The sequence below is a fragment of the Phaseolus vulgaris genome, chromosome 2, assembly GCF_000499845.2.
Source record: "Phaseolus vulgaris cultivar G19833 chromosome 2, P. vulgaris v2.0, whole genome shotgun sequence".
NCBI classification, from domain to species: domain Eukaryota; kingdom Viridiplantae; phylum Streptophyta; class Magnoliopsida; order Fabales; family Fabaceae; genus Phaseolus; species Phaseolus vulgaris.
In genome coordinates, this window is record NC_023758.2 from 8,565,088 (window position 1) to 8,585,226 (window position 20,139).

The following is a 20,139-nucleotide window of genomic DNA, read 5'->3' on the forward strand; positions in this document are numbered from 1 at the left end:
ATGGAGCGTTCTGCTAACGAAGTATATCGGACGTTCCTTCTTGTCCACCTCTTCCACCAAGATAGTGCTTATTTCTTCTTCCAAGACCGACTGATAGATGATTATGGGTTGATTGGGTCTCGATTTTTGAATTAACGCTGATGAAGACAAGAACGTTTTTAGCTACTTGGCTACTTTCTGAAGGAGTTGTACCATCGTCAAGTTTGTTCGGCTAGCCGAGGGATGAATCTCAAAAGAGCCGAGACACGACCAATGATTTGTTGCACTTCCTTCACAATTTGAAGGCTTCTCATCTCGGTTATGGCACGTCATTTTTCCAGGTTAGCCTCGATTCCCCGATGGGTTAACATGAACCCCAAAAATTTACCCCCCTCAACGCTGAATGCGCACTTCTCTGGATTGAGCCTCATGTTTGTTCTCCTTAGCGCCTTGAAGACTTCTTCTGAGTCTTTAACGTGTTGGTTGCACGAGTCCGACTTTACAACTATGCTGTCCACGTAGACCTCGACGTTCCAGCCAATCATCCCTTTGAAAAATTTTCCATCAGCCTGTGGTAGGTTGACCCGACATTTTTCAGAACGAACGATATGACCTCGTAGTAGTAAGTTTCTCCATCCGTCATAAAGGATATTTTTTTCCTTATCCCTTGGGTCCATACTTATCTGGTTATAGCTAGAGTATGCATATAGGAAGCTGAGGATTTTGTTACCGATTGCATCGTCTACTAGTCGGTCGATGCTGGGGAGAGGGTATGAGTCTTTTGGCCATGCCTTGTTGAGGTTGGTGTAGTCGAAACACATCCTCCACTTGCCATTGGCCTTTCTCACCATAACTAAGTTGTCTAACCAAGTAGTACAGTGAGTTTCTCTTATGAAACCAACCGATAGAAGCTTCTCAACCTCTTCCTTTGCTGCCAACCTCTTATCTTCTCCAAGCTTATGCTTCTTCTGAGCTATCGGTCGAGCCTCTTTGTAAACTGAGAGCTTGTGGCTTATGATATTTGAGCTTACTCCCAACATATTGGATGTCTTCCAGGCAAAAAGGTCTACATTCTTCTTTAATGCCTGGTGGACCATCTCGGCCTCGGCAGTCGCTAATGATGTTCCTGTGCTAGTGGTGTGATATTCGTCGATTAGAGGTACTCAACTTAGATCCTCCTTGGCTTTGAGCCTCGACTTGGTTGTCCAGGGGTCTACACCCACCAGAACAACTGTATGCTTTCTACGTCTGGCTTAGCCTCTTTGCGAAAGGATTTCCACCCATGAGAGAGATTTTGCCCGGGGGAACTGTTAGAATTGATGGCTTAAACAAGAGGGGGGTTGAATTGTTTTATGAAAGATTTTCGCAAAGACTTGATTTAGAATTAATCTTTATCAAACAAACTAGATAAGCACTTAAGGAAAGCAATCAAACAATCCAACAGAAACAGTTATCAGAATTTTAACCAGTTAAACCTTCGTTTTAATCGGTTGTTTATACCTGCAGCAGAAATGAAATTATCAAACAGTTATGGAGAGTTTGAGAGAAGGAGAGATTTACACAATAGGTTTATCCTGGTTCACTCTCACATGAGCTACATCTAGTTCTTAGAACAACCTCTGAGTTCCACTAGTAATCAAAAGCAGATTACAACACACACACAAAGAGGTAACCTTGCAACCCAGAAGATTCACTCACCCTCTTTGAAATATCAAACACCTCAAGACAAAACAACCTCTGTCTTTACAAAATTTTAAACAAACACAACATTTTAAAGAATTACTATTACAAGTATCTAGACAAGGATAGAAAACACTTGAATTTGCACAATACAGGAAAGTCCTATGATCAGAACTTGTTACCACAGTAAAGCTTGAACAACAATCTTGAACTTTGAAAAACTCCTTTCAAAAACAAATCTCTTTCTTTGATCTCAAATATGTATCAATACTTGTTGTATTTGAATGTGTATTTTGCTTTGAAAGAGAGGCTATATTTATAGCACTTGAAATGTAAAAGGTTTTGAAATCTTATTTTCTTTGCTTTGAGGATAGAACCCTAAACCAGCTTTTCCAAAAACACATTTTTGAGATGCAAGAACATCTTCAAAATTGGATTTTCCAGTTGTAATTTTGTCCAAGGTTTTCAAAAGATAGTGAATCTTTCTTTCAAGATTTTCACAATTTTCACAAACTTTTGATTCACAATTGCAAGAAGAGTTTTTGTAAACTAAATCAAGGTTTTCAAAATCTTCTTTTGTTTTGCTAAGCTCTTCCTCTAAAGACTTGACTCTGTTTTCCAACCAGTTATTTAGACCTTTCAACCGGTTGAGAAAAAGTGTCAATCGGTTAGCCACTTCATGAGTTTCATTAAAAGCATAAAGCAATTGATAATAATTGTTACCTTTACTTGAGGATGAAAAACTCATGCTACTTGTTACTGAAGCTTTAAGGCATAGATTTGCTTCTTCATCATCTGAAGAGCTTGAGGATGAGACTTCATTGTCATCCCATGCTACATAGGCCTTCTTGGCTTTTACCTTTTTCTCTTTCTTAAAGTCTGCCTTTCTTTGACTTCATTATTGGGGCATTCAACCTTGATATGACCCTGTTCTCCACAGCCATAGCAAGTGTACTTGTTAGTATTAAATTCACTAGGTTTTTTAGAACCATACCTCTTTGAAGCTTGTCTTTTCTTCAAGAACTTGCTGAATTTCCTTGATAGAAGACTCATGGTGTCTTCATCACTCCCACTAGAGTCTGGTTGTTGTTTGTGATTACAAGCTTTGAGTGTTATGCGCTTGTTGTGATTGTCCTCACTTTCTTGGACAATAAGCCTATTTATTTCAAGCTCATGTTCCCTAATTTACCAAACAATGCGGCAACAGTCATAAATGTTAAATCTTTGGATTCTGAGATGGCAATGACCTTTGGCTGCCATGATCTATCAAGACACTTCAGTATCTTGATGTTCAGCTCCTCCTTATCAAACGTCTTACCAAGACTCATCAAATGATTTACAATGTGAGAAAACCTTTTATGCACATCATAGATGGTTTCTCCCTTCTGCATTATGAAGAGTTCATACTCTTGAATCAGAGCATGCTTCCTAGCTCGCTTGACATCATTTGTTCCTTCATGTGTGACCTCTGGGATGTCCCACATTTCCTTTGCAGAGCTACACTGTGAAACCCTGAAAAATTCATCATAGCTCAAAGCAGAGGTTATTATATTTTTGGAAATCCAATCAAACTTGGCTTTTTTACTTTCAACCTCAGTCCACTCAGATGAAGGTTTATCAATTAAAACCTCATCTCTTTTGACTTGACGTATAAATGGACCATTTTCAATCGTTTCCCAAATACCCTTATCAGTTGAGTGCATAAAGATTTTCATTCTCACCTTCCAAAACTGGTAATTAACCCCACAAAACAGTCGTGGCCTGTTTATGGAAGCACCTTCCCCAAAAGGCATTTTGTCAGCCATCGATTTTTTCTTCTTCAAAAAAACAGAAACAAGAATTTGAGTATTTTTCAAGAACCTAGCTCTGATACCAATTGTTAGAATTGATGGTTTAAATAAGAGGGGGTGAATTGTTTTATGAAATATTTTCGCAAATACTTGATTTAGAATGAATCTTTATCAAACAAACTAGATAAACACTTAAGGAAAGCAATCAAACAATCCAACAGAAACAATTATCAGAATTTTAACCAGTTAAACCTTCGTTTTAATCGGTTGTTTATACCAGCAGCAAAAATGAAATTATCAAACAGTTATGGAGAGTTTGAGAGAAGGAGAGATTTACATATTAGGTTTATACTGGTTCACTCTCACATGAGCTACATCTAGTTCTCAGAACAACCTCTGAGTTCCACTAGTAATCAAAACCAGATTACAACACACACACAAAGAGGTAACCTTGCAACCCAGAAGATTCACTCACCCTCTTTGAAATATCAAACACCTCAAGACAGAACAACCTCTTTCTTTACAGGATTTCAAACACACACAACAGTTTAAAGAAGTACTACTACAAGTATCTAGACAAGGATAGAAAACACCTGAATTTGTACAATACATGAAACTCCTATGATCAGAACTTGTTACCACAACAAAGCTTGAACAACAATCTTGCACTTTGAAAAACTCCTAAAACAAATCTCTTTCTTTGATCTCAAATCTGTATCAATACTTGTTGTATTTGAATGTGTATTTTGCTTTGAAAGAGAGGCTATATTTATAGCACTTGAAATGCAGTCGTTCAAGGCAGTTTTAATCAGTGAATCAGTTAAAACAAGTTTTCAAAAAAATGTTATGAAAATACACATTTAACCGGTTGAAACCACGATTTAACCAGTTGAATGAGTCAAACAGTTGCATAACTAATTCAAAAAGAAGTTTCAAAAACCTCAAGTCAGCTAAGTGACAAACAACCGATTATCTTGATGATTCAACCAGTTATATTCCCTTTGCTTGGAAAAACACTTTGTTTCTTTTAAAACTGTTTGATCAAGCTTTGTGTAGGAATAAGAACTGATCTTAACAAAGATTCTAAACAATCTAATCTAAACTCAAACCAAAAAGCAGCACAACTTCAAGCTTCATGTGGATGTGAAACATCAAAGCTCCCATGTTCAACAGGAACGATCTCTACCTGCTTGGTCAGTGTCTTGCCATAGAGGTTCCACTTTCAGACTTGCTGCATAAGATTCTCGTGCAAACTTCTGGTCCACGTGCACTGTGAGAATGTCTCTCGAAACCGAAGGAAATTTCATGGCTAGATGGGAGGTAGACACGATCGCCCCCAATCTATTGATAGACACTCATTCTAGTAGGATGTTGTAGGAGGTGTTAGCATCTATCACCAAATATTGGATCTTCATGGTTTTGCTCATCTTCTCTTCGCCAAACATGGTGTAGATATCAATATAGCCTCGGGTACCTACCCTTTCACCCGAGAAGCTGCAACTTGGTTGTCATACGACTCTTGGCTGACTTCTGTATTCCCTCAGCTCTTTGAGCTACATGTACTTAGCTGCTATTTGCCTGAGCTCGTCTTAATTTGTAGTCGACTTCTTGCATAGACTGTCCGCAAATAGTCCTGGTCAAAGAGTCGTGACCATGTGGTGCATGGAAACGTCCGGACTCAGACTCTAGGTGTTCAATGTCACCTTGCTGAAATCTCTCCATGAACAACCTGAGTGAGTGCCCTTTCCCTTGGCGAATGTTGACAAGGGCTATGGAAGATAGGTGATGCGGTCGACTTGTGGCAAACTATGTCCCAAACTTGAACACCAAGGTCTCCAAGCAGTCGATGCAGTTTGGGGGAAGCCTCGTAAACCAACTTAAGGCTCCTCTCTTCAGTGAGGTTGGGAACACTCGGCACATGACTGCATTATCTGAGGTGTATAAACTCATGTGCGTAGTGTATACATCCATGTGTTCGTTAGGATCGGTCGTCCCGTCATAGCGGTCTATGTTCAAGCCCTTCCACATAAGCAGTAGCTGGGCTCCCATCATATAGTCAGTGAATGGGTGTCTTCGAGGTATGTCTAGGGTACCGCAGGGTGCCAACTGTTCTCGAACGGGGTTGGAACCAAGAGAACGATTACCTTCCTTCTCATCAATCGGTCTACCTTCCCCCCTTTCTACTCGAGTGATCTCCTCGTACTCCTCTTGCTTCTTTACTCCTCGTCTCCATGAACTCCGATCTCAGATGGTACTTGTAAAAGACACTGCGCTCAAGTAAGACTTTGGTGTTTAACACTCGGAGCTATTAGTACTGAATGATGACGTACCTGATTCTTAAAATCTGTGCCTAGATTAGGGATTTGGATTGTGATTAAGAATGTATTACCTAATACTTGAGCATTGATTAATCTTGTTAATCATTTGTTTAGGTGTAATGATTTTAGTCGTGTCAATAGATCTTGACTGGGTGCCACCTCCAAGTGTCATATGGACCTATCTAACATTTTTGTTCTCCTCCTTTTATTATTTTCCTCACTACTTAGGTACCCATCAATCTCTTTTCTACACCTTATCTCCAAAGATTGAAACTAATAACCTTTTTTTTTTAATATATATTTGTCTTACTACAAATTTTTATTCCTTTTTTTTTCTCTGAAGTCTTTTTTTAGATATACTAGCTTTTTTAATCCGTGTGATAAACAAGGTAAAGATAGTAATATGAATGTCCATGGATATAAATTTGTTAATGAATGTCTATTGATCACTTTCCTTAAATCTCACAAAGATCTTAACAAACTATAGAAAAGATGAAAGCATAAGTTCTCAAAGTGAGCCTTTAAAGTACAATCTTTGATAATGAGTTAGAATCAAGTAATTTTTGTAACATTTACTCTACTCACACCAAAAGGACCAAAAGGACACTTGTTAAGGAATTGAATAAAGAATAATTTTAAATAATCTTGCATCAACTTGTTAATCTATTTTCTTACATGATAAAAAAAATAATGATTTTTTTATTTCATTAAATATTTTATTTATAAAGTAATAAGATGGTAGAATATTTTATAGGGTAATATATAACTCCCCAAAAACTAACTATAAATCAAAGTATTATATGCATGCATTTACAAAGTTTAGTTACATACATATTTCACTAAAAAAAATTTAAATCATCATTGTTTTAAAAGAAATTTAAGGGTAAAAAATATAATAAAGTCTTTTAAGTTTAGAGTGACATAAATCTATAATATTATTTATTTATGTATTATTAAATACCATTGCAACAAAAAAGAAACATACAACTACAAGAACTCAACAAGAGATTATAATATATCTAATAAATATATAATTCATAAACTCAACTTGTTCAAACAAATTAATCCAAGTGTATCTAATCAATTTCAAAACATTGTTTGTGTATAAATCTCTACTCTAATATATCATAATAATATCTAGACTATGTTTTTTAAGAGATTTATATTAAGTATGTCTTATTTGAAACTAACACGTGAATCATTTAAACTATTTTGGTCTATAAATCTCAACTTCATAAGTCATTGTAAGTTCATTTAAAATAATTATAAAAGTGGTACAAGTACTTCTATCAATTTCTCACCACCTAATGTTTTAATCTATGTGGTTTTCAAGAATATTAAAACAAAATTATCTCCTTTCAACAATAAGTTCATGTGCTTAATACTATATACATAGACTTATTCAACATATTATCCCCATGTATGACTTATCTCATCCAAATTAAACATAACATACTCAATCTAATTCATTCACACATGTATAACTAGATGCAAGCTTGAGAATCAATCAATCACATTATTAAACACTTATATGTGTGTCTATACATGGGTATGTGTGTATAGCAATTATTTCATATTGGAAAAAAGCACACATTGAAGTATATTGTAACTTTACTTTGAGGAACATTTTTCACCAAAATAGAGAAAAAGTTACTAACTCTCCCTTGTTTGACCTACACCTTCACCACTGGAGCAATCTCACATGTTGTAAAAACGCTCCTCCAATGCTTGTATAATATCTATTGTGAAAAAAATAATTGATTTGACATTTTTTTGTTAAAATGTCCAATGTCGCTTATGCTTCAAAATATTATTGCTTAAGGGTCATCAAAACACCTGAGTGACTAAACTCTTTTAGGAAAGAAAATTTTTATGGTGTCTTTCACTTGAGTGTTCACTTGTCACCTGAGTGACCAAAAATCTAGATGAGAGAATTAATTCAACATGTTTCTCACTCGATTCTTAAGCTATAGCTTGAACAATAAAATATTCTTCACCAAAATAGAGAAAAAGTTACTAACTCTCCCTTGTTTGACCTACACCTTCACCACTTGAGCAATATCACAAGTTACAAAAACGCTTCTCCAATGCTTGTACAATATATCTATTGAGAAAAAAAATAATTGATTGAACATTTTTTCGTTAAAATATCCAATGTCACTTAAGCTTCAAAATATGATTGCTTAAGGGTCATCAAAACACTTGAGTGACTAAACTCTTTGAGGAAATTTTTTCTTTTATGGTGTCTCTCACTTGAGTGTTCACTTGTCACCTAAGTGACAAAATATAGATTAGAGAATTAGTTCAACATGTTTCTCACTCAATTCTTAAGCTATAGTTTAACCAATAAATTTTATCACTTAAACAACCAATTAGACGCTTGAGCATCACTCGAGCTATAATGTGAAAAAAAAACTCAAAATTTGTACAAATTGTTACATAATGAAATCTTATCAATTATAACCATCATAATTCATTTATAGTATCAATTTATATTTACTTTTGTACTAAGTCATCCAAAATTACCAAACAATCCAAAATATGGATAAAAAAAATTATAAAGGAGCCGAAAACAAATTTTATTAAATTTATATTATTCTATTCTTCATTACTACATCGTGATATGATATGATGTTAAAAAGGATGAACGATTAAGTGAAAAAATTAGAGAAAAAATATAGAAGAATAAAGTTTTGAAAACAAAAAAACAAAAAAGTATTACGTAGTAATCTCTTAAGGTTTGAAAATATTTGTACCTGTATAAACAAAGTGGGCCTAGATAGTACCTGGAACTAGTTGTACAATTGCTGACGTGTCGGTTGCCTCCTTGTTCCTTCCTTCAAGTCTCCTCCTTTGATTGTTGTGCCTCAGTCGGTGTTGACCTGAAAAAGGTACTTCGACGATCAAGTAAGTACTCTGTTTAAAGAGTGTATATTTGTAAAACTGATAAAAGTGTACCTTACACCTATGTAAAGGAGTTATTTATAGTGTTTAATCATGGACCATTGTTGTGATGGGATGAATATATCAAATATCAGTCGTTAAATTATTTTATAACGTGATCCTAATTTATAAGGAGGTAGGTATATTGCTATATAACTATATTTGGAGAATATCTTCAATATCTTTTGGTTAACCCGTGCTTAGCTTATTTTTTGTAAATGTCACCCGCCTTAAGTGAGACATGATTATGACTCTTGAAGAGTTTCCATAACTGTCATTGATGTTATTTAATAAGTGTCTTAAAGTGTGCTTTGACACGGTCGGTTGGTCACCAAGACTGAATAACTAACTCGTTTGATACATACCGGTACAATATTAAATTTTAAATTTAATGAAGTAATTCAAAATATAAGAAAATCTTAATTGATTCTACTTTAATTAGTAAAATCATTTTACAAATATTCTTTACTTAATTAAGATTTCATTGCAAATAAGCACTTTTTCTATTATTATATTAGCCTATTTGTTTGTGTCTCTTTTAATAAATAAATATTTTTATGTGTTTGTCTAATATATTTATTTTAAAAATAAAATATTTTCAAATTTTTAAGATGTAAATTTTATAAGTTATTTAAAAAAAATGTATTGATATGGGTTTGTGGCGTGGGTGCAACGTGAAAATAAATAAAATGCCACCAAACATAGTATCCCTTTCGCCTCGTGTCTTTCTCGGTTCTTCATTCAATGAGCAATGTGCGTAATTAGAAAGTGGATAACATCATATCATAGATAGCTGAATGTGATGCTAACCATAACAACAATACTAACAAAAAGTAGTTTCTTCTTTTTCCTTCCACTAGAGGTATTGTTCTTTGCTTCCTTCGCGGACTCGCACTTTACTACCCTTTTTCGTTCTTTCATTCTCCTCTCGCGCGCACCACTATTTTAATCTCTATCGCTCACTAACTGTTCGACGAAATGCTCCAACCATGCACTTCCACACCGCACTCTCCCCTTCGCTCCTCTCGCCTCACTTGACCCCGTCCCTCCTCGCCCCGCTCCACTTCCCCGCCTCGACTGCGCGGGCGCGCCGGTTTGAAGTCGAACCCGGTTCCGTTCTCCAATCTTCTTGGAGGGGGACCTGCTACAAGGGTTTGTGTTGGTCCTGCACTGGGTTCTTGCGGCGGTGTAAGGATTGGGACGGAGAGTTTTCCTCTCTCGAATCCGAGATTCTGGAGTTTATGCAGAGTTCCGATAAGCCCGAAGCGTTTCCCACCAAGGAAGAGTTGGTTGCTGCAGGGAGGGTGGATTTGGTTAACGCTATTGTGAACGAGGGAGGTTGGCTTGCGTTTGGGTGGGAATGGAATGGCGGGTCCAGTGAAATTGGCGGTCTTGAATATAATAGTAGCGATGGAATTGACGGTAATGCGACTAGGGCTTCTGGGGTTTCTTCACATTCCTCTTCTTCCCAAACAGATGATTCAGTGTGAGAATTCCGTTATGATTATGCATTTCTTTTTTGTCTCTTGCTTTTCTTGGTACCCTGTTTCCCACTTTCCCGCGTTTGTGTATGTTTGGAATTTTGTTGCGGTAAAGTGTACCTGTCTTGAAGTGTGTGTGGAAGGTTTGAAGGCCGCATATGGGCCTTGGAGGCTTGAATTTGGCAGCAAGATTCTTGCAGGTTAGATGAAATGGAGGAGTGCTTGGGTGTTGTTCGTGACAAAAAAAAATTTAGGTGAAGCTTAAGGGGTAAATACACTTAGTATTTTGGAATTGAATGTTAGGTCGTACAAAACCAACAAGAGAATGAAATAAATATAGTAGAAATGAGAATGTTGCGTTGGATGAGAGGACATACTAGACAAGATAGGATTAGGATACACCGGAGAGAAAGTTGTGGTGGCAGTGGAACCTATTATGGGAAAGAAGGTAAGGCCTTTGTCTTGGGTGGTTTAAGCATGTGTGGAGAAAATATGTTGAAACCCCAGTGGCAATTGAGGAGAGCAAATCAAACAAAGGGTAGCCCAATTGCTAGAGGGTGAGTAGACCCAATAAAGCTACAGAAAATCGAATATGTGAGATTTAGAGTACAGTAGTTTATCCGGAGATATGACTTATGATAGAACATTATAGTGTGGTTTAACAAGTGTGGCTGGCCAGACCTAGTAGGAAAATGGTTGGCTATTGTTGCTTAATTTAGCAAGAATGAGCTAATTTATAAGTATACACTATTTTTTCTTCTTTCCGTTGTATTGTTCGTGTTGTTAAATAGATGAATTTGATGTAGTGACAAGCGGTGTCCTGACTGATACTTTCTGGTATACAGAAAAATTGAAGCTAAAAAAAATGAATCTGGCATTGCCGGTATATTGAATCGGTTGGAGAAACAAAGGTGTAGATCTTTTGGACTTGACTTAGATAGTATTTCTTCTGAAAATAATGAAGACAGAGATGAATGGGATCATAGAACCACTATGGATGCAGTAAGTAATTTTTATTCCCTTCAAATGCTCTCGGTTGTTCGTTAGTTTTTCCAGTACTATTTACATCATATGCTAAAGTATTAAAAAAACATTACATATTTCGAAGTTCAGGTACATTTGAATAATGGAAATTTCTATTTAACATTCAGATTTCCAATGTTTCTAATATTATATACTTCTTCCTATCAGTTAAAGCTAATGAAGATATAGTTTTACAGTTTGATGAACATGAGAATGAAGTGTTGCACCGAAGCTGAGAGAATCAGTTTTTGAAATATTACAGTTTTTATGTCCCTCACAATGTTGAAATTTTAAAATATTTCTTTTGGTATCTTCTCTGTTGTATAGATAGCTGCTGACCCTGCAAATAGGAGAGAATCCTCATTGAGCCTCACAAGCAGTCATCCCAGTGGTTCTCAGATCAAACCTGATCAGCATGGATCACAATTAGGTACTGAAAATTCAAAAAATTCACTTAAGCCAGAGATGTGGAGGAGTTGGATTGCTCAGAGAAATGGTTTTCCAGATGCAGATTTTGAAGGTATTGTTACATTCTCAGATCATGTCTTGTTATTGTAGCGGGGATCAACTGATAATTTTGTAATTTTGACATAACAGATGCTGAAATTGTTCCCACTGAAACTCAGAAAGGAGGCACGAGTGATATTTCAGGACAACCTGATATTCTCATCAGAAGGGAGTTTTCATCTGAACTTACAAACAATGAAATAGGATTACATTCTCTTGATGGAAATCCAAATCTCATTGACATTAAATCCCGTATCCAGCATCTGGAATCCGAGCTATCATCTACACTTCACTCGTTGAGGTCTAGCTCAGATAAAATTTCAAAGCAGATGGTTAGTGTAAGTATATCCAATACTGGATCTTTGTTCGCTTAGCTCATAGCATGTTTTATGCTTTTGCGGTAAGTTTGGACTGGCTGATGTATATGATGATAGATAAGAAGAAAATTTGCCGCCACTTACTTTGGAAGGCTAGAGGTGGATATTTGTGCGCAACCTGTTTTGGGTTGGGAGAATCACCCAAGCCAAGGGAGTTAATACTCAACAAAGGATAAAAACACAATGTGTTTTTAAATTTCAACTTTATAATACCATATATTGAATGATAAACACCAAGAATTTGAATGATACTAAAATTTTGTATTAAATCTATCCAATATCTTTCATTAAAGAAATTTAATTGTCGCTTCTCTTTTATGCGAAACCTTTTCTTTTTTGGGCATCTCTCTTTATATCTTCTCTTAGTACGGACTTAAGAGACATATATATGTTGTGTGGTTTGACTGCTGTTAGCAAGGAGTTCTTTTAGTTTCTTTGTGATAGCTACTCCCATACTACACCAATTAAATCTCTCAATAACTGTTCAATGTCTTAAACTTGCTGACACTGCTCTAATTTACTCTCAAATGTTATTTCGAAGGCCTCTCCTTGTGATCCTAAACTAGTCCTGATCTGCATGCTCCATATTCTTTGATAGGTTCATAAGAGCTCTTCTGATGATCTGGCAAAGCTTTCCGATGCTTGGGAATTTCAGGAAAATGAGATCATGAATGCCCAGGACAAATTGCGTTCTATACAGGCTAAGTTGGCAGTGTTAGAAGGAAAGATGACATTAGCAATAATGTATCCCCTCAGACACCATTCAATTAATGTATCATCTATATAGATAGATAAATAACATCTTGACAATGTTACATCGTTTTCTCCCAGGGACGCAAATAAGGCAGTCGAAGAAAAGCAGATGAAGATTGGTAAGGCTCAAAAAGCTTTGCAAATGCTGAAGACTACTTGTGTAGTTTGGCCAAGCAACGCTGCAGAAGTATTTTTAACAGGATCATTTGATGGTTGGTCCAACAAGGTCTAATCTCTTTCCAAGAACCTTATACTTGGGTTTTTTAACGGAATTGGTGCAATTTTAGAAAAAAAAAATTAAATTAATGGGCACATTTAAAATAATTTACCCATATAATTTGTCTATTTCGGCAATGTTTTTTTAAAAATTGTACCAATTCAGGTAGTTAAAATGCCTTATACTGTCTTGTAGATATTACAGCCTGCATGCTTGTACATTTTTTTGAAAGATGTTTTTCGTATTTTTAAGAAATATAACAAAAAAAGCATTTTAGTGTTTTATATCATAAAAATGCTTTACCAATAACTCAACCGTACTGTATTACAAGATATCATTGGGGTAAATAGGTTTTATAGAACTATCCATAAGTGTCATTCAATTTTGTGCTTGTCTAGTTGATCAGGGTTCACAGACGACCTTGTTCAAGGATAAATCACTTAAGGATTTGCGCATTTAACATGGGTTATGGATTCATAAACCACTATTTGCTTTCCTAGGGCAATTGTGTGTGTTTGATTGATAAAATTAAAAATTAAATTGCTTTCTTTATTGTCAATGTATTTGCAAAATCAATTCTGATTCCGAATGATCGAATGCATACTCAAGCATAACTATATTTTTGTGTATATATAGTGTCCTGGTGCTTTTCAGATTACTTTTTTGACCGCAATTGACTTAAATGCAAAAAATATTAATAGATAGTAATTATATTGCAGAGAAAGATGGAGAGGTTAAGCAGTGGTATATTTTCTGTGAGCTTGCAGCTGTATCCTGGAAGATATGAGGTTTGTTGTATATTATCTGCTAATGACTTAACCTATTGATGTTGTGCCCAATAACGTACTGGCACATTTTAATTACTTGCTTTTCTGTTGCAGATTAAGTTCATTGTTGATGGAGAATGGAAAATTGATCCTTTGCGTCCTACTGTTACCAGCGATGGCTATGAGAATAATATTCTTATCGTTAGTGATTGATGCAAGAGAAGGTTAGCATGAGATAATATTTGTAGAATACAGGAGGATGACATGCTTTAGGTTAGTTACCATTTTTCCCCCCATTTTTTTCACTTTTGTACAAAATATTCGGTGAGAAGTTCATTGATTCTTTTACTTAGTCCAATTACTACTTTTAGATGTAGATATCTTGATTGATACCTACTAATCCCATTCAATCATTTTTAACATGTTCATATAATTGTGGGAGAGGTGCCTCATCGTATCAGTACGAGTAAATGTTAGTAATAAGGTTACATAGCCACCTTGACTGTTTTGAATGTTGTTCTTGGCATACTTTCTGATATTGTAAAAGACGAGAAATGGTTCAATGTAGCCTATTTTTACAGTTCTAGAAATTAATGCTTTTAGATCGAGATCTAGTAGATATTTTTCTTTTCTTTATTTATGCTTCTTCAATTGATGAGCAGTGACGATGGAAGAAACCATATTTGACATTCCAAAGTCCCAGTGAATTCGAATATATAATAAGAAACCGAAATAATTCTTTTCACTGTCTGTTGGGAGAATATAAGTTATTAAATGGGACTAAAAATGAGTTTTAGCAAAGTCCATAAATCGGGAAAACTTATCTATCATCTATTTTTTGTGGTTGAAAAGAGGATCACACTTATTCACTTCCCTTCAAGGTTCTCCAAAATAATATTGAAGAATAAGAAGGCTTTTTTGGAATGTACCAATTCTATTACTGTCACTGGAAGTTCAGAACAAGGCCAAGCTGATGGTGAATGTAACTTCTTTAAGCATGCATATGAAATTAGCATTTTATCGAGTTTGAGGAGAATTTAGGGCATGGTTACAGCAAACGTGAACCCACTTCCACAGAAAACTTTAATTGATTCAACTTCATTCAAATCATAACCTAGACTTACTGTAACAGGACTGATTTGGTCGCAAGTATCCCCTAAACCAAGTTGACCGTGCTCACCCCAACCCCATGTTCTTATTTCTGTATTATCTGAAAAAAGGAAGGAAAGAAGTCAGCCAGAACTTTTATGTGATTCAAAACTCCTCAAGAACGAAAAGAGTACATCTTGCCTGTGACAATGACAGAATGCTCGGCTCCGGCAGCAATATCACTAATCTTCATCCCATCAAGGCCAGGGACTTTCTCCAAATTGACTTCTCTTAAATCTACTAAATATTACGCAATAACAAGACATAGTATAAATATAAGAGTAAAGTAATGCTAAACAAACATTTTCCATGACACAAAAATTCGCATTTTTCTCTCACCTCCAATAAATTACCAATGAATTTATGCAGTGCCATGATCTAATAATTTTACGCATTGGATGACTCTTTGGTCGCCAGAATCCATCGAGAACTTTACAACAGAGACACTCAGTTTACAAGACTTTTTTTGCATTTAACTATGTAGAGTGGCCAAGGTTATGTATGATGATGACCGCTAATAGATAGTTCAAATGTAGTAGTATGGAACTCGATCGCAATAAGTTTCATTCTCAATTATTAGAGATGTATGCAACAAGAAAGTGCGTAAATTATGATGTATTTACTGTTCAACGTTAACTCAAATGCATTACCAGGTATATGCCTGGATCGTGGGCTCATGTTCTGAAAATCACTAAGCACCCCAAGGTGGTTTCCACCTAGTATATAAACCTCTCCCTCACCTATGCATAAAGAAATTGACAACAAAATGCAATTATTAAATAGGGATTTGATAGAAATGTGGAAATCACAATTTGTTGGGAATGTAGTGTCAATAAATACCAGTCATAGCTAAAGCATGGTTCCATCCCAGAGCAACTTTGATAAATTTCAATGAAGAGCTTAAGCAGTGAGGAACATAAGCATCTTCAAAGCCCTTGAAGCCTCTTCCCCAGGTATAAACATGCCCATCAACTGAAGATATTAGAACCATTTAGAGAACAATATAGTGCCACGGATATCATGAAGGGGAAAGTGGTGGTCCTACCAGATACTGCTGCACTATGATCTCCATTTGCAGCAATTCCAAAGATTTCAATACCTTCAAAGCCACTAACAACTCTTGGAACATTAACAGCTTTGACCTTATCGTTGCTGACACCGAGCTGACCACGCTTCCCAGAACCAAATCCATAAACTTGATTTCCTACGCAATCTGCATGACAATACCCTTTGCTAAATAAAGGAGCACATGCAAGTACGAAGTGAGAGACAAACACATTCTAGGCACCAACTAAAACCAATCCTTGACCTTTCATCAAGACAAGGGAATGGCGCATTCCACATGCAACCTGCACAGCACGCTGATCAACAAAGCATGACAATTTGACAGGAGAACAGTGTGAAGCATAATCGCCATGACCCAGTTGACCAAACGTGCCATCCCCACAAGTGAAGACACACCCAGTATCTGAAAACCAACCAAGAAGAATACATCAAAAGGAAAAAAAAATTCAACATTCACAAAAACAGTGAAGACATAGCCAGAAGAGAGCAAACCTGAAACAAAACCTGAGTGGCTCCACCCAGCAGCGACATGGGTTATGAAGTAGCCATCCAATGACGTTACAGCCTTAGGAAACAAAGCGTTACTCAGAACCTCCCCATGGCCTAGTTGCCCAGAATTTCCCCTACCCCATGAAAGTACCTTCCCAGCTACAGATTATCATCAGAATTAGTTTAACATAATATTAACATGAAGAAAAATTGTAAATTAGAAGAGAAAAGACGGAGAAAGAAATATAGCGGTGATACCAGAGGTCAAGGCTATGACATGAGCGCCGCCACATGCAAGAGAAGAGATAGAAGAGAGAGAGGGTTGGTGAAGGAGTTGAGGGAAGACCTCATCCTCAACAATCTTTGTTCCCAACTGACCCTCGGTTCCAGCACCCCAACTCCACACAACTTGTTCTGATTTTTCATCCTCTATCTCTGTTTTTGAGGATTCTTCCATCACCGCTTTATGTCTCTGCCCTCTCTTCACAATCTCACACTCTTGTTTGCGCCTTTACTTTTAATCTTTCATCTTATGTTATTTATACTTCATTTGTTCTTTTAATTTTTTTTTAAATTAATAATTAAAAATTTAAACACCATTCCCTCTCTACCAACACTTCCTTTTAATGGAAATTAAAAAATATATGAAATATAATATTTTATAAAGAAATATTGTTTTGCGACCACTTTTAAGCAGTAATTTATTTTAATTATTAATAGAGTTAATTATAAACTTACAAAAAAACTATTTGGATTCATCTTAAAAATATAAGACATCAACATATAAGAAATCAAACTAAGTCTACCTGAAAAGATGAAAGACTAAATTGCTAATTACATCTTAATTTTAGAATAGATTTATATATATATATATATATATATTATTTTATTTTACATTCTTATAATTTCAGTTCCGTTTTTTGTTTAAATTTAAATTTGATCCTTTTTTTTCTCGTACAGTTTAATTCATTCAGTTCTATTGATCGTTAGTTATTATCATAACATTAAAATTGATCATTTGAACAAATTAAAATTTGATCGTTTGTCATATAATAATAACTTAATCTTAAATTTTATATTTTAACATGTTCCAATTATAAATTTTACATTAAAGCACGTACAGAACAAGAGATTTAATTCTTTCTTTATAACACAAGCCCTCAAACTTGTAATCAATGTCTGAGTTGGTCATGAAAGCCAAACCATGGAGTCAAATGAATTGAAGAAAAATGACAATAATGAGTAAACCTATGAAAGAGTCTTCAAAATTATAGAAATGGAGAATTTCAGTTTTAGATATTTGAAAAATCATGTACTATTGGTTAACTTTGAAAAGTTCATTCATTTTAGTTTTTATTTACGGTCAGAACAAACTAAAATATTAGATATTCAACACTCACAACAGCTAATTTAAGAGATTATTCAAATAAAAGGTTTTCTGATGTGAGCAAATCATAAACGAACAATTTCAGACTTTCAAGTATAAAGAATTGAAGGGATAAGACATCAGAATGTAAAACCATCTATTTACATTACATTTACCATGTGTGCTTCAAACATCACAAGCAATTCCACATATACCTAATCAACTGAGAACATACTTAACAACAAAACAAGAAGGATCTAAATGCCAAATTGAAATCATTGATACAGAATAAGATAAGGCTCTAATAGTACAGATTTTGATAGTTAGAGGATATCATCATAAGCAACAATTTCTCGGCCCTTGAAAGGCACTTCTGAAACTGAGCTACCTGAGCTATTCTCACCATCTTTAGTGTTCCCTGTAGCTGAAGCAAGTCTATTACCTCTTCCATGCTTGCTCAAAGGTGCCTCAGCACGCACAAGCTTTGACATATACCCTTTATCCTTCCTATTACCAACTCCTTCCCTCCACATGGCTAGAGGGTCTGTTGCCCACAACACCTGAACCTGTTAAACACAGCAACCTCTTTCAAATTTCCCTTCATAAATCTCTATTCACTTCTATCTATCTACCCATTAGGATACATTTGAGTCAGCTTTTTCACAAGTCTATTATAAAAAGGAAAAAAATAATAATTAAATGAGTTCTTTTATAAACTAAAATTAACTTGTTTGCAAATGAAAAATAATTCATAGAGAAACTAATTTCAATATTTTTTTCTCCTCAATGTGCTTCTAGAAAAATGCATCCAAGCAGAATCGATGTATTAAGCACATGTTATGTTAGTTCCTCATAGCCTAATAATTTCTTTCACCACTAAAGCAGCACATTCTTCCCTCTCCATTGTGCTTTAGAATTGAGCACATGTAGTTCTCAAAATACGTGTTTTCAACTTTTATACAAGCATAAACTGTAATGTTGAGAAATACTAAAATTGATTTCAGGTTCATGATCTATAGCAGTTTCAAACAGTTTTTGCGTCGGATGAAAGGGTAAACCCACTTCACTACCGAATCAATTTTAATTAAAACACATTGATCCAAACACAGACTTAAAGGTTCAAGCTTTTGCCAACATTGTAAACAGCTGGGTAGAAAATTCGTCAAATTTGTTCAGTGCCTTCTCATTCTCCTCTTCAAATTCAAAAACTCCCATTTTTTAATTCAGTTACAACCAACTAAGCTGAAAATTCCTCGACTGCATTCAGTTTTGTTGTACTAAACACTTTAGACAAAACCCTAAACATTCACGAATCGTAATAAAAACAGGAACTTCAAAACCCTAAGTAACGAAAGGGTGAAAGGAAGCACCTTTTTGGAGCTAATGGTGATTCCGAAGGAGGGGTCAACACCGGCGGCTATGGCGGCGTCGGCGGAGTCCTTTGACCGGTAAGTAATGTAGCCGACGGCATCGCGGTCAATGCGGATGCGGGAGATGGCGCCGTAGATCTCGAAGCGAGACTTGAGATCGAGGACGGAGCAGTCTTGAGGGAGGCCCATCACGACCACCGCGGAAGGCGGCGCAGGCCTCGTCGTCGGTCTCTCCTCCTCCACGGGCTCTGGTAAGGGGCGGCGGCGCTTGGCGGCGGCGTCCTGGCGGTAAAAATAGTGCCTGTCTCGCTTACGATTCATTGTTTGAGTTGTGTGAATGAGTGAAAGAACAGGATAGGTTACTTTCTGAACAATTTTTATTCGATTTTCCTATGGTCTTGTTTCAATTGGCTACACAATCTTATACATAATTGGCGTTGACCTTATTCTTCCATATTTTTTTAGAAAAAGTGAATTGTTTTAACATTATAACAAGTTTAATTTCTATAATCTACTGTAAAACTAAGAAAACAAGATAGTAGGAATTTACTCTATAAGTCATACTTATTTTGTTTAAAGATAATCAAATGTAGATATTTTTTGTCATTTGATAGTGGCCATTTTATTTTATTATTCATATTTATTTTGTTGACATGTATCCAAAATCTTGACTTTTTCTCATTTGCATTTCTTCCTTTTCATTCTTATGCACTTCACTTGTTTCTCAAAGTTGAGATACTGGTCGGTCTTTAGTTTGTTATTTTAGGTTTTTTGTTTTCTCTCCAAAGGCTTATAGAAAGGACTCTCGGTTTTTGTTTAATAGCTTTTCAGTAAAAGAAATAATACAACAGTTTCATACAAACAC

General features: G+C 35.6%; 4 protein-coding genes across 6 annotated transcripts; 1 reads left to right on the forward strand and 3 right to left on the reverse strand.

Moving 5' to 3' along the window:
- Window positions 1–2,819: 2,819 nt before the first annotated feature.
- Window positions 2,820–3,464, reverse strand: LOC137809002 (uncharacterized). Its single transcript, XM_068610145.1, has one exon. It carries the CDS (start codon window positions 3,462–3,464, stop codon window positions 2,820–2,822), a length of 645 nt encoding a protein of 214 aa, XP_068466246.1.
- A 5,928-nt stretch (window positions 3,465–9,392) lies between these two features.
- On the forward strand, window positions 9,393–14,445 carry LOC137810583 (protein PTST homolog 2, chloroplastic). 2 transcript variants are annotated; one of them, XM_068611935.1, is made up of 8 exons: window positions 9,393–10,196; window positions 11,037–11,193; window positions 11,542–11,734; window positions 11,812–12,059; window positions 12,697–12,842; window positions 12,930–13,077; window positions 13,788–13,856; window positions 13,950–14,445. In XM_068611935.1, the coding sequence occupies exons 1-8, from the start codon at window positions 9,700–9,702 to the stop codon at window positions 14,046–14,048; spliced, it is 1,557 nt and encodes a 518-aa protein (XP_068468036.1). In that variant the 5' UTR covers window positions 9,393–9,699; the 3' UTR covers window positions 14,049–14,445. The 2 variants fall into 2 exon arrangements, with proteins under 2 accessions (XP_068468036.1, XP_068468035.1); XM_068611934.1 differs by having other exon boundaries at window positions 9,428–10,196; window positions 11,812–12,053.
- A 361-nt stretch (window positions 14,446–14,806) lies between these two features.
- Window positions 14,807–17,045, reverse strand: LOC137810584 (ultraviolet-B receptor UVR8). Of its 2 annotated transcripts, none has more exons than XM_068611937.1 (8): window positions 16,797–17,045; window positions 16,542–16,697; window positions 16,294–16,452; window positions 16,030–16,197; window positions 15,825–15,956; window positions 15,635–15,724; window positions 15,126–15,221; window positions 14,807–15,045 (listed from the first exon to the last, which is right to left on the reverse strand). In XM_068611937.1, exons 1-8 carry the CDS (start codon window positions 16,993–16,995, stop codon window positions 14,873–14,875), a joined length of 1,173 nt encoding a protein of 390 aa, XP_068468038.1. In that variant the 5' UTR covers window positions 16,996–17,045; the 3' UTR covers window positions 14,807–14,872. The 2 variants fall into 2 exon arrangements, with proteins under 2 accessions (XP_068468038.1, XP_068468037.1); XM_068611936.1 differs by having other exon boundaries at window positions 15,126–15,224.
- A 1,005-nt stretch (window positions 17,046–18,050) lies between these two features.
- On the reverse strand, window positions 18,051–19,853 carry LOC137810585 (uncharacterized protein At1g27050). Its single transcript, XM_068611938.1, has 2 exons — window positions 19,275–19,853; window positions 18,051–18,470 (listed from the first exon to the last, which is right to left on the reverse strand). The coding sequence occupies exons 1-2, from the start codon at window positions 19,593–19,595 to the stop codon at window positions 18,228–18,230; spliced, it is 564 nt and encodes a 187-aa protein (XP_068468039.1). The 5' UTR covers window positions 19,596–19,853; the 3' UTR covers window positions 18,051–18,227.
- Between the last annotated feature and the right edge of the window lie 286 nt (window positions 19,854–20,139).

Excerpts from the sequence above, each read along its gene's own strand:
- LOC137809002 (XM_068610145.1), bottom strand. The coding sequence starts at position 3,464 with ATGGCTGACAAAATGCCTTTTGGGGAAGGTGCTTCCATAAACAGGCCA.
- LOC137810583 (XM_068611935.1), top strand. The coding sequence starts at position 9,700 with ATGCACTTCCACACCGCACTCTCCCCTTCGCTCCTCTCGCCTCACTTG. Across the intron at positions 11,735-11,811 it reads TCCAGATGCAGATTTTGAAG|ATGCTGAAATTGTTCCCACT; the intron begins GTATTGTTACAT and ends TTGACATAACAG. Across the intron at positions 12,843-12,929 it reads AAGATGACATTAGCAATAAT|GGACGCAAATAAGGCAGTCG; the intron begins GTATCCCCTCAG and ends GTTTTCTCCCAG.
- LOC137810584 (XM_068611936.1), bottom strand. The coding sequence starts at position 16,995 with ATGGAAGAATCCTCAAAAACAGAGATAGAGGATGAAAAATCAGAACAA. Across the intron at positions 16,698-16,796 it reads TGTCATAGCCTTGACCTCTG|CTGGGAAGGTACTTTCATGG; the intron begins GTATCACCGCTA and ends GATAATCTGTAG. Across the intron at positions 15,725-15,824 it reads CCATGCTTTAGCTATGACTG|GTGAGGGAGAGGTTTATATA; the intron begins GTATTTATTGAC and ends CTTTATGCATAG.
- LOC137810585 (XM_068611938.1), bottom strand. The coding sequence starts at position 19,595 with ATGAATCGTAAGCGAGACAGGCACTATTTTTACCGCCAGGACGCCGCC. Across the intron at positions 18,471-19,274 it reads TCACCATTAGCTCCAAAAAG|GTTCAGGTGTTGTGGGCAAC; the intron begins GTGCTTCCTTTC and ends TGTGTTTAACAG.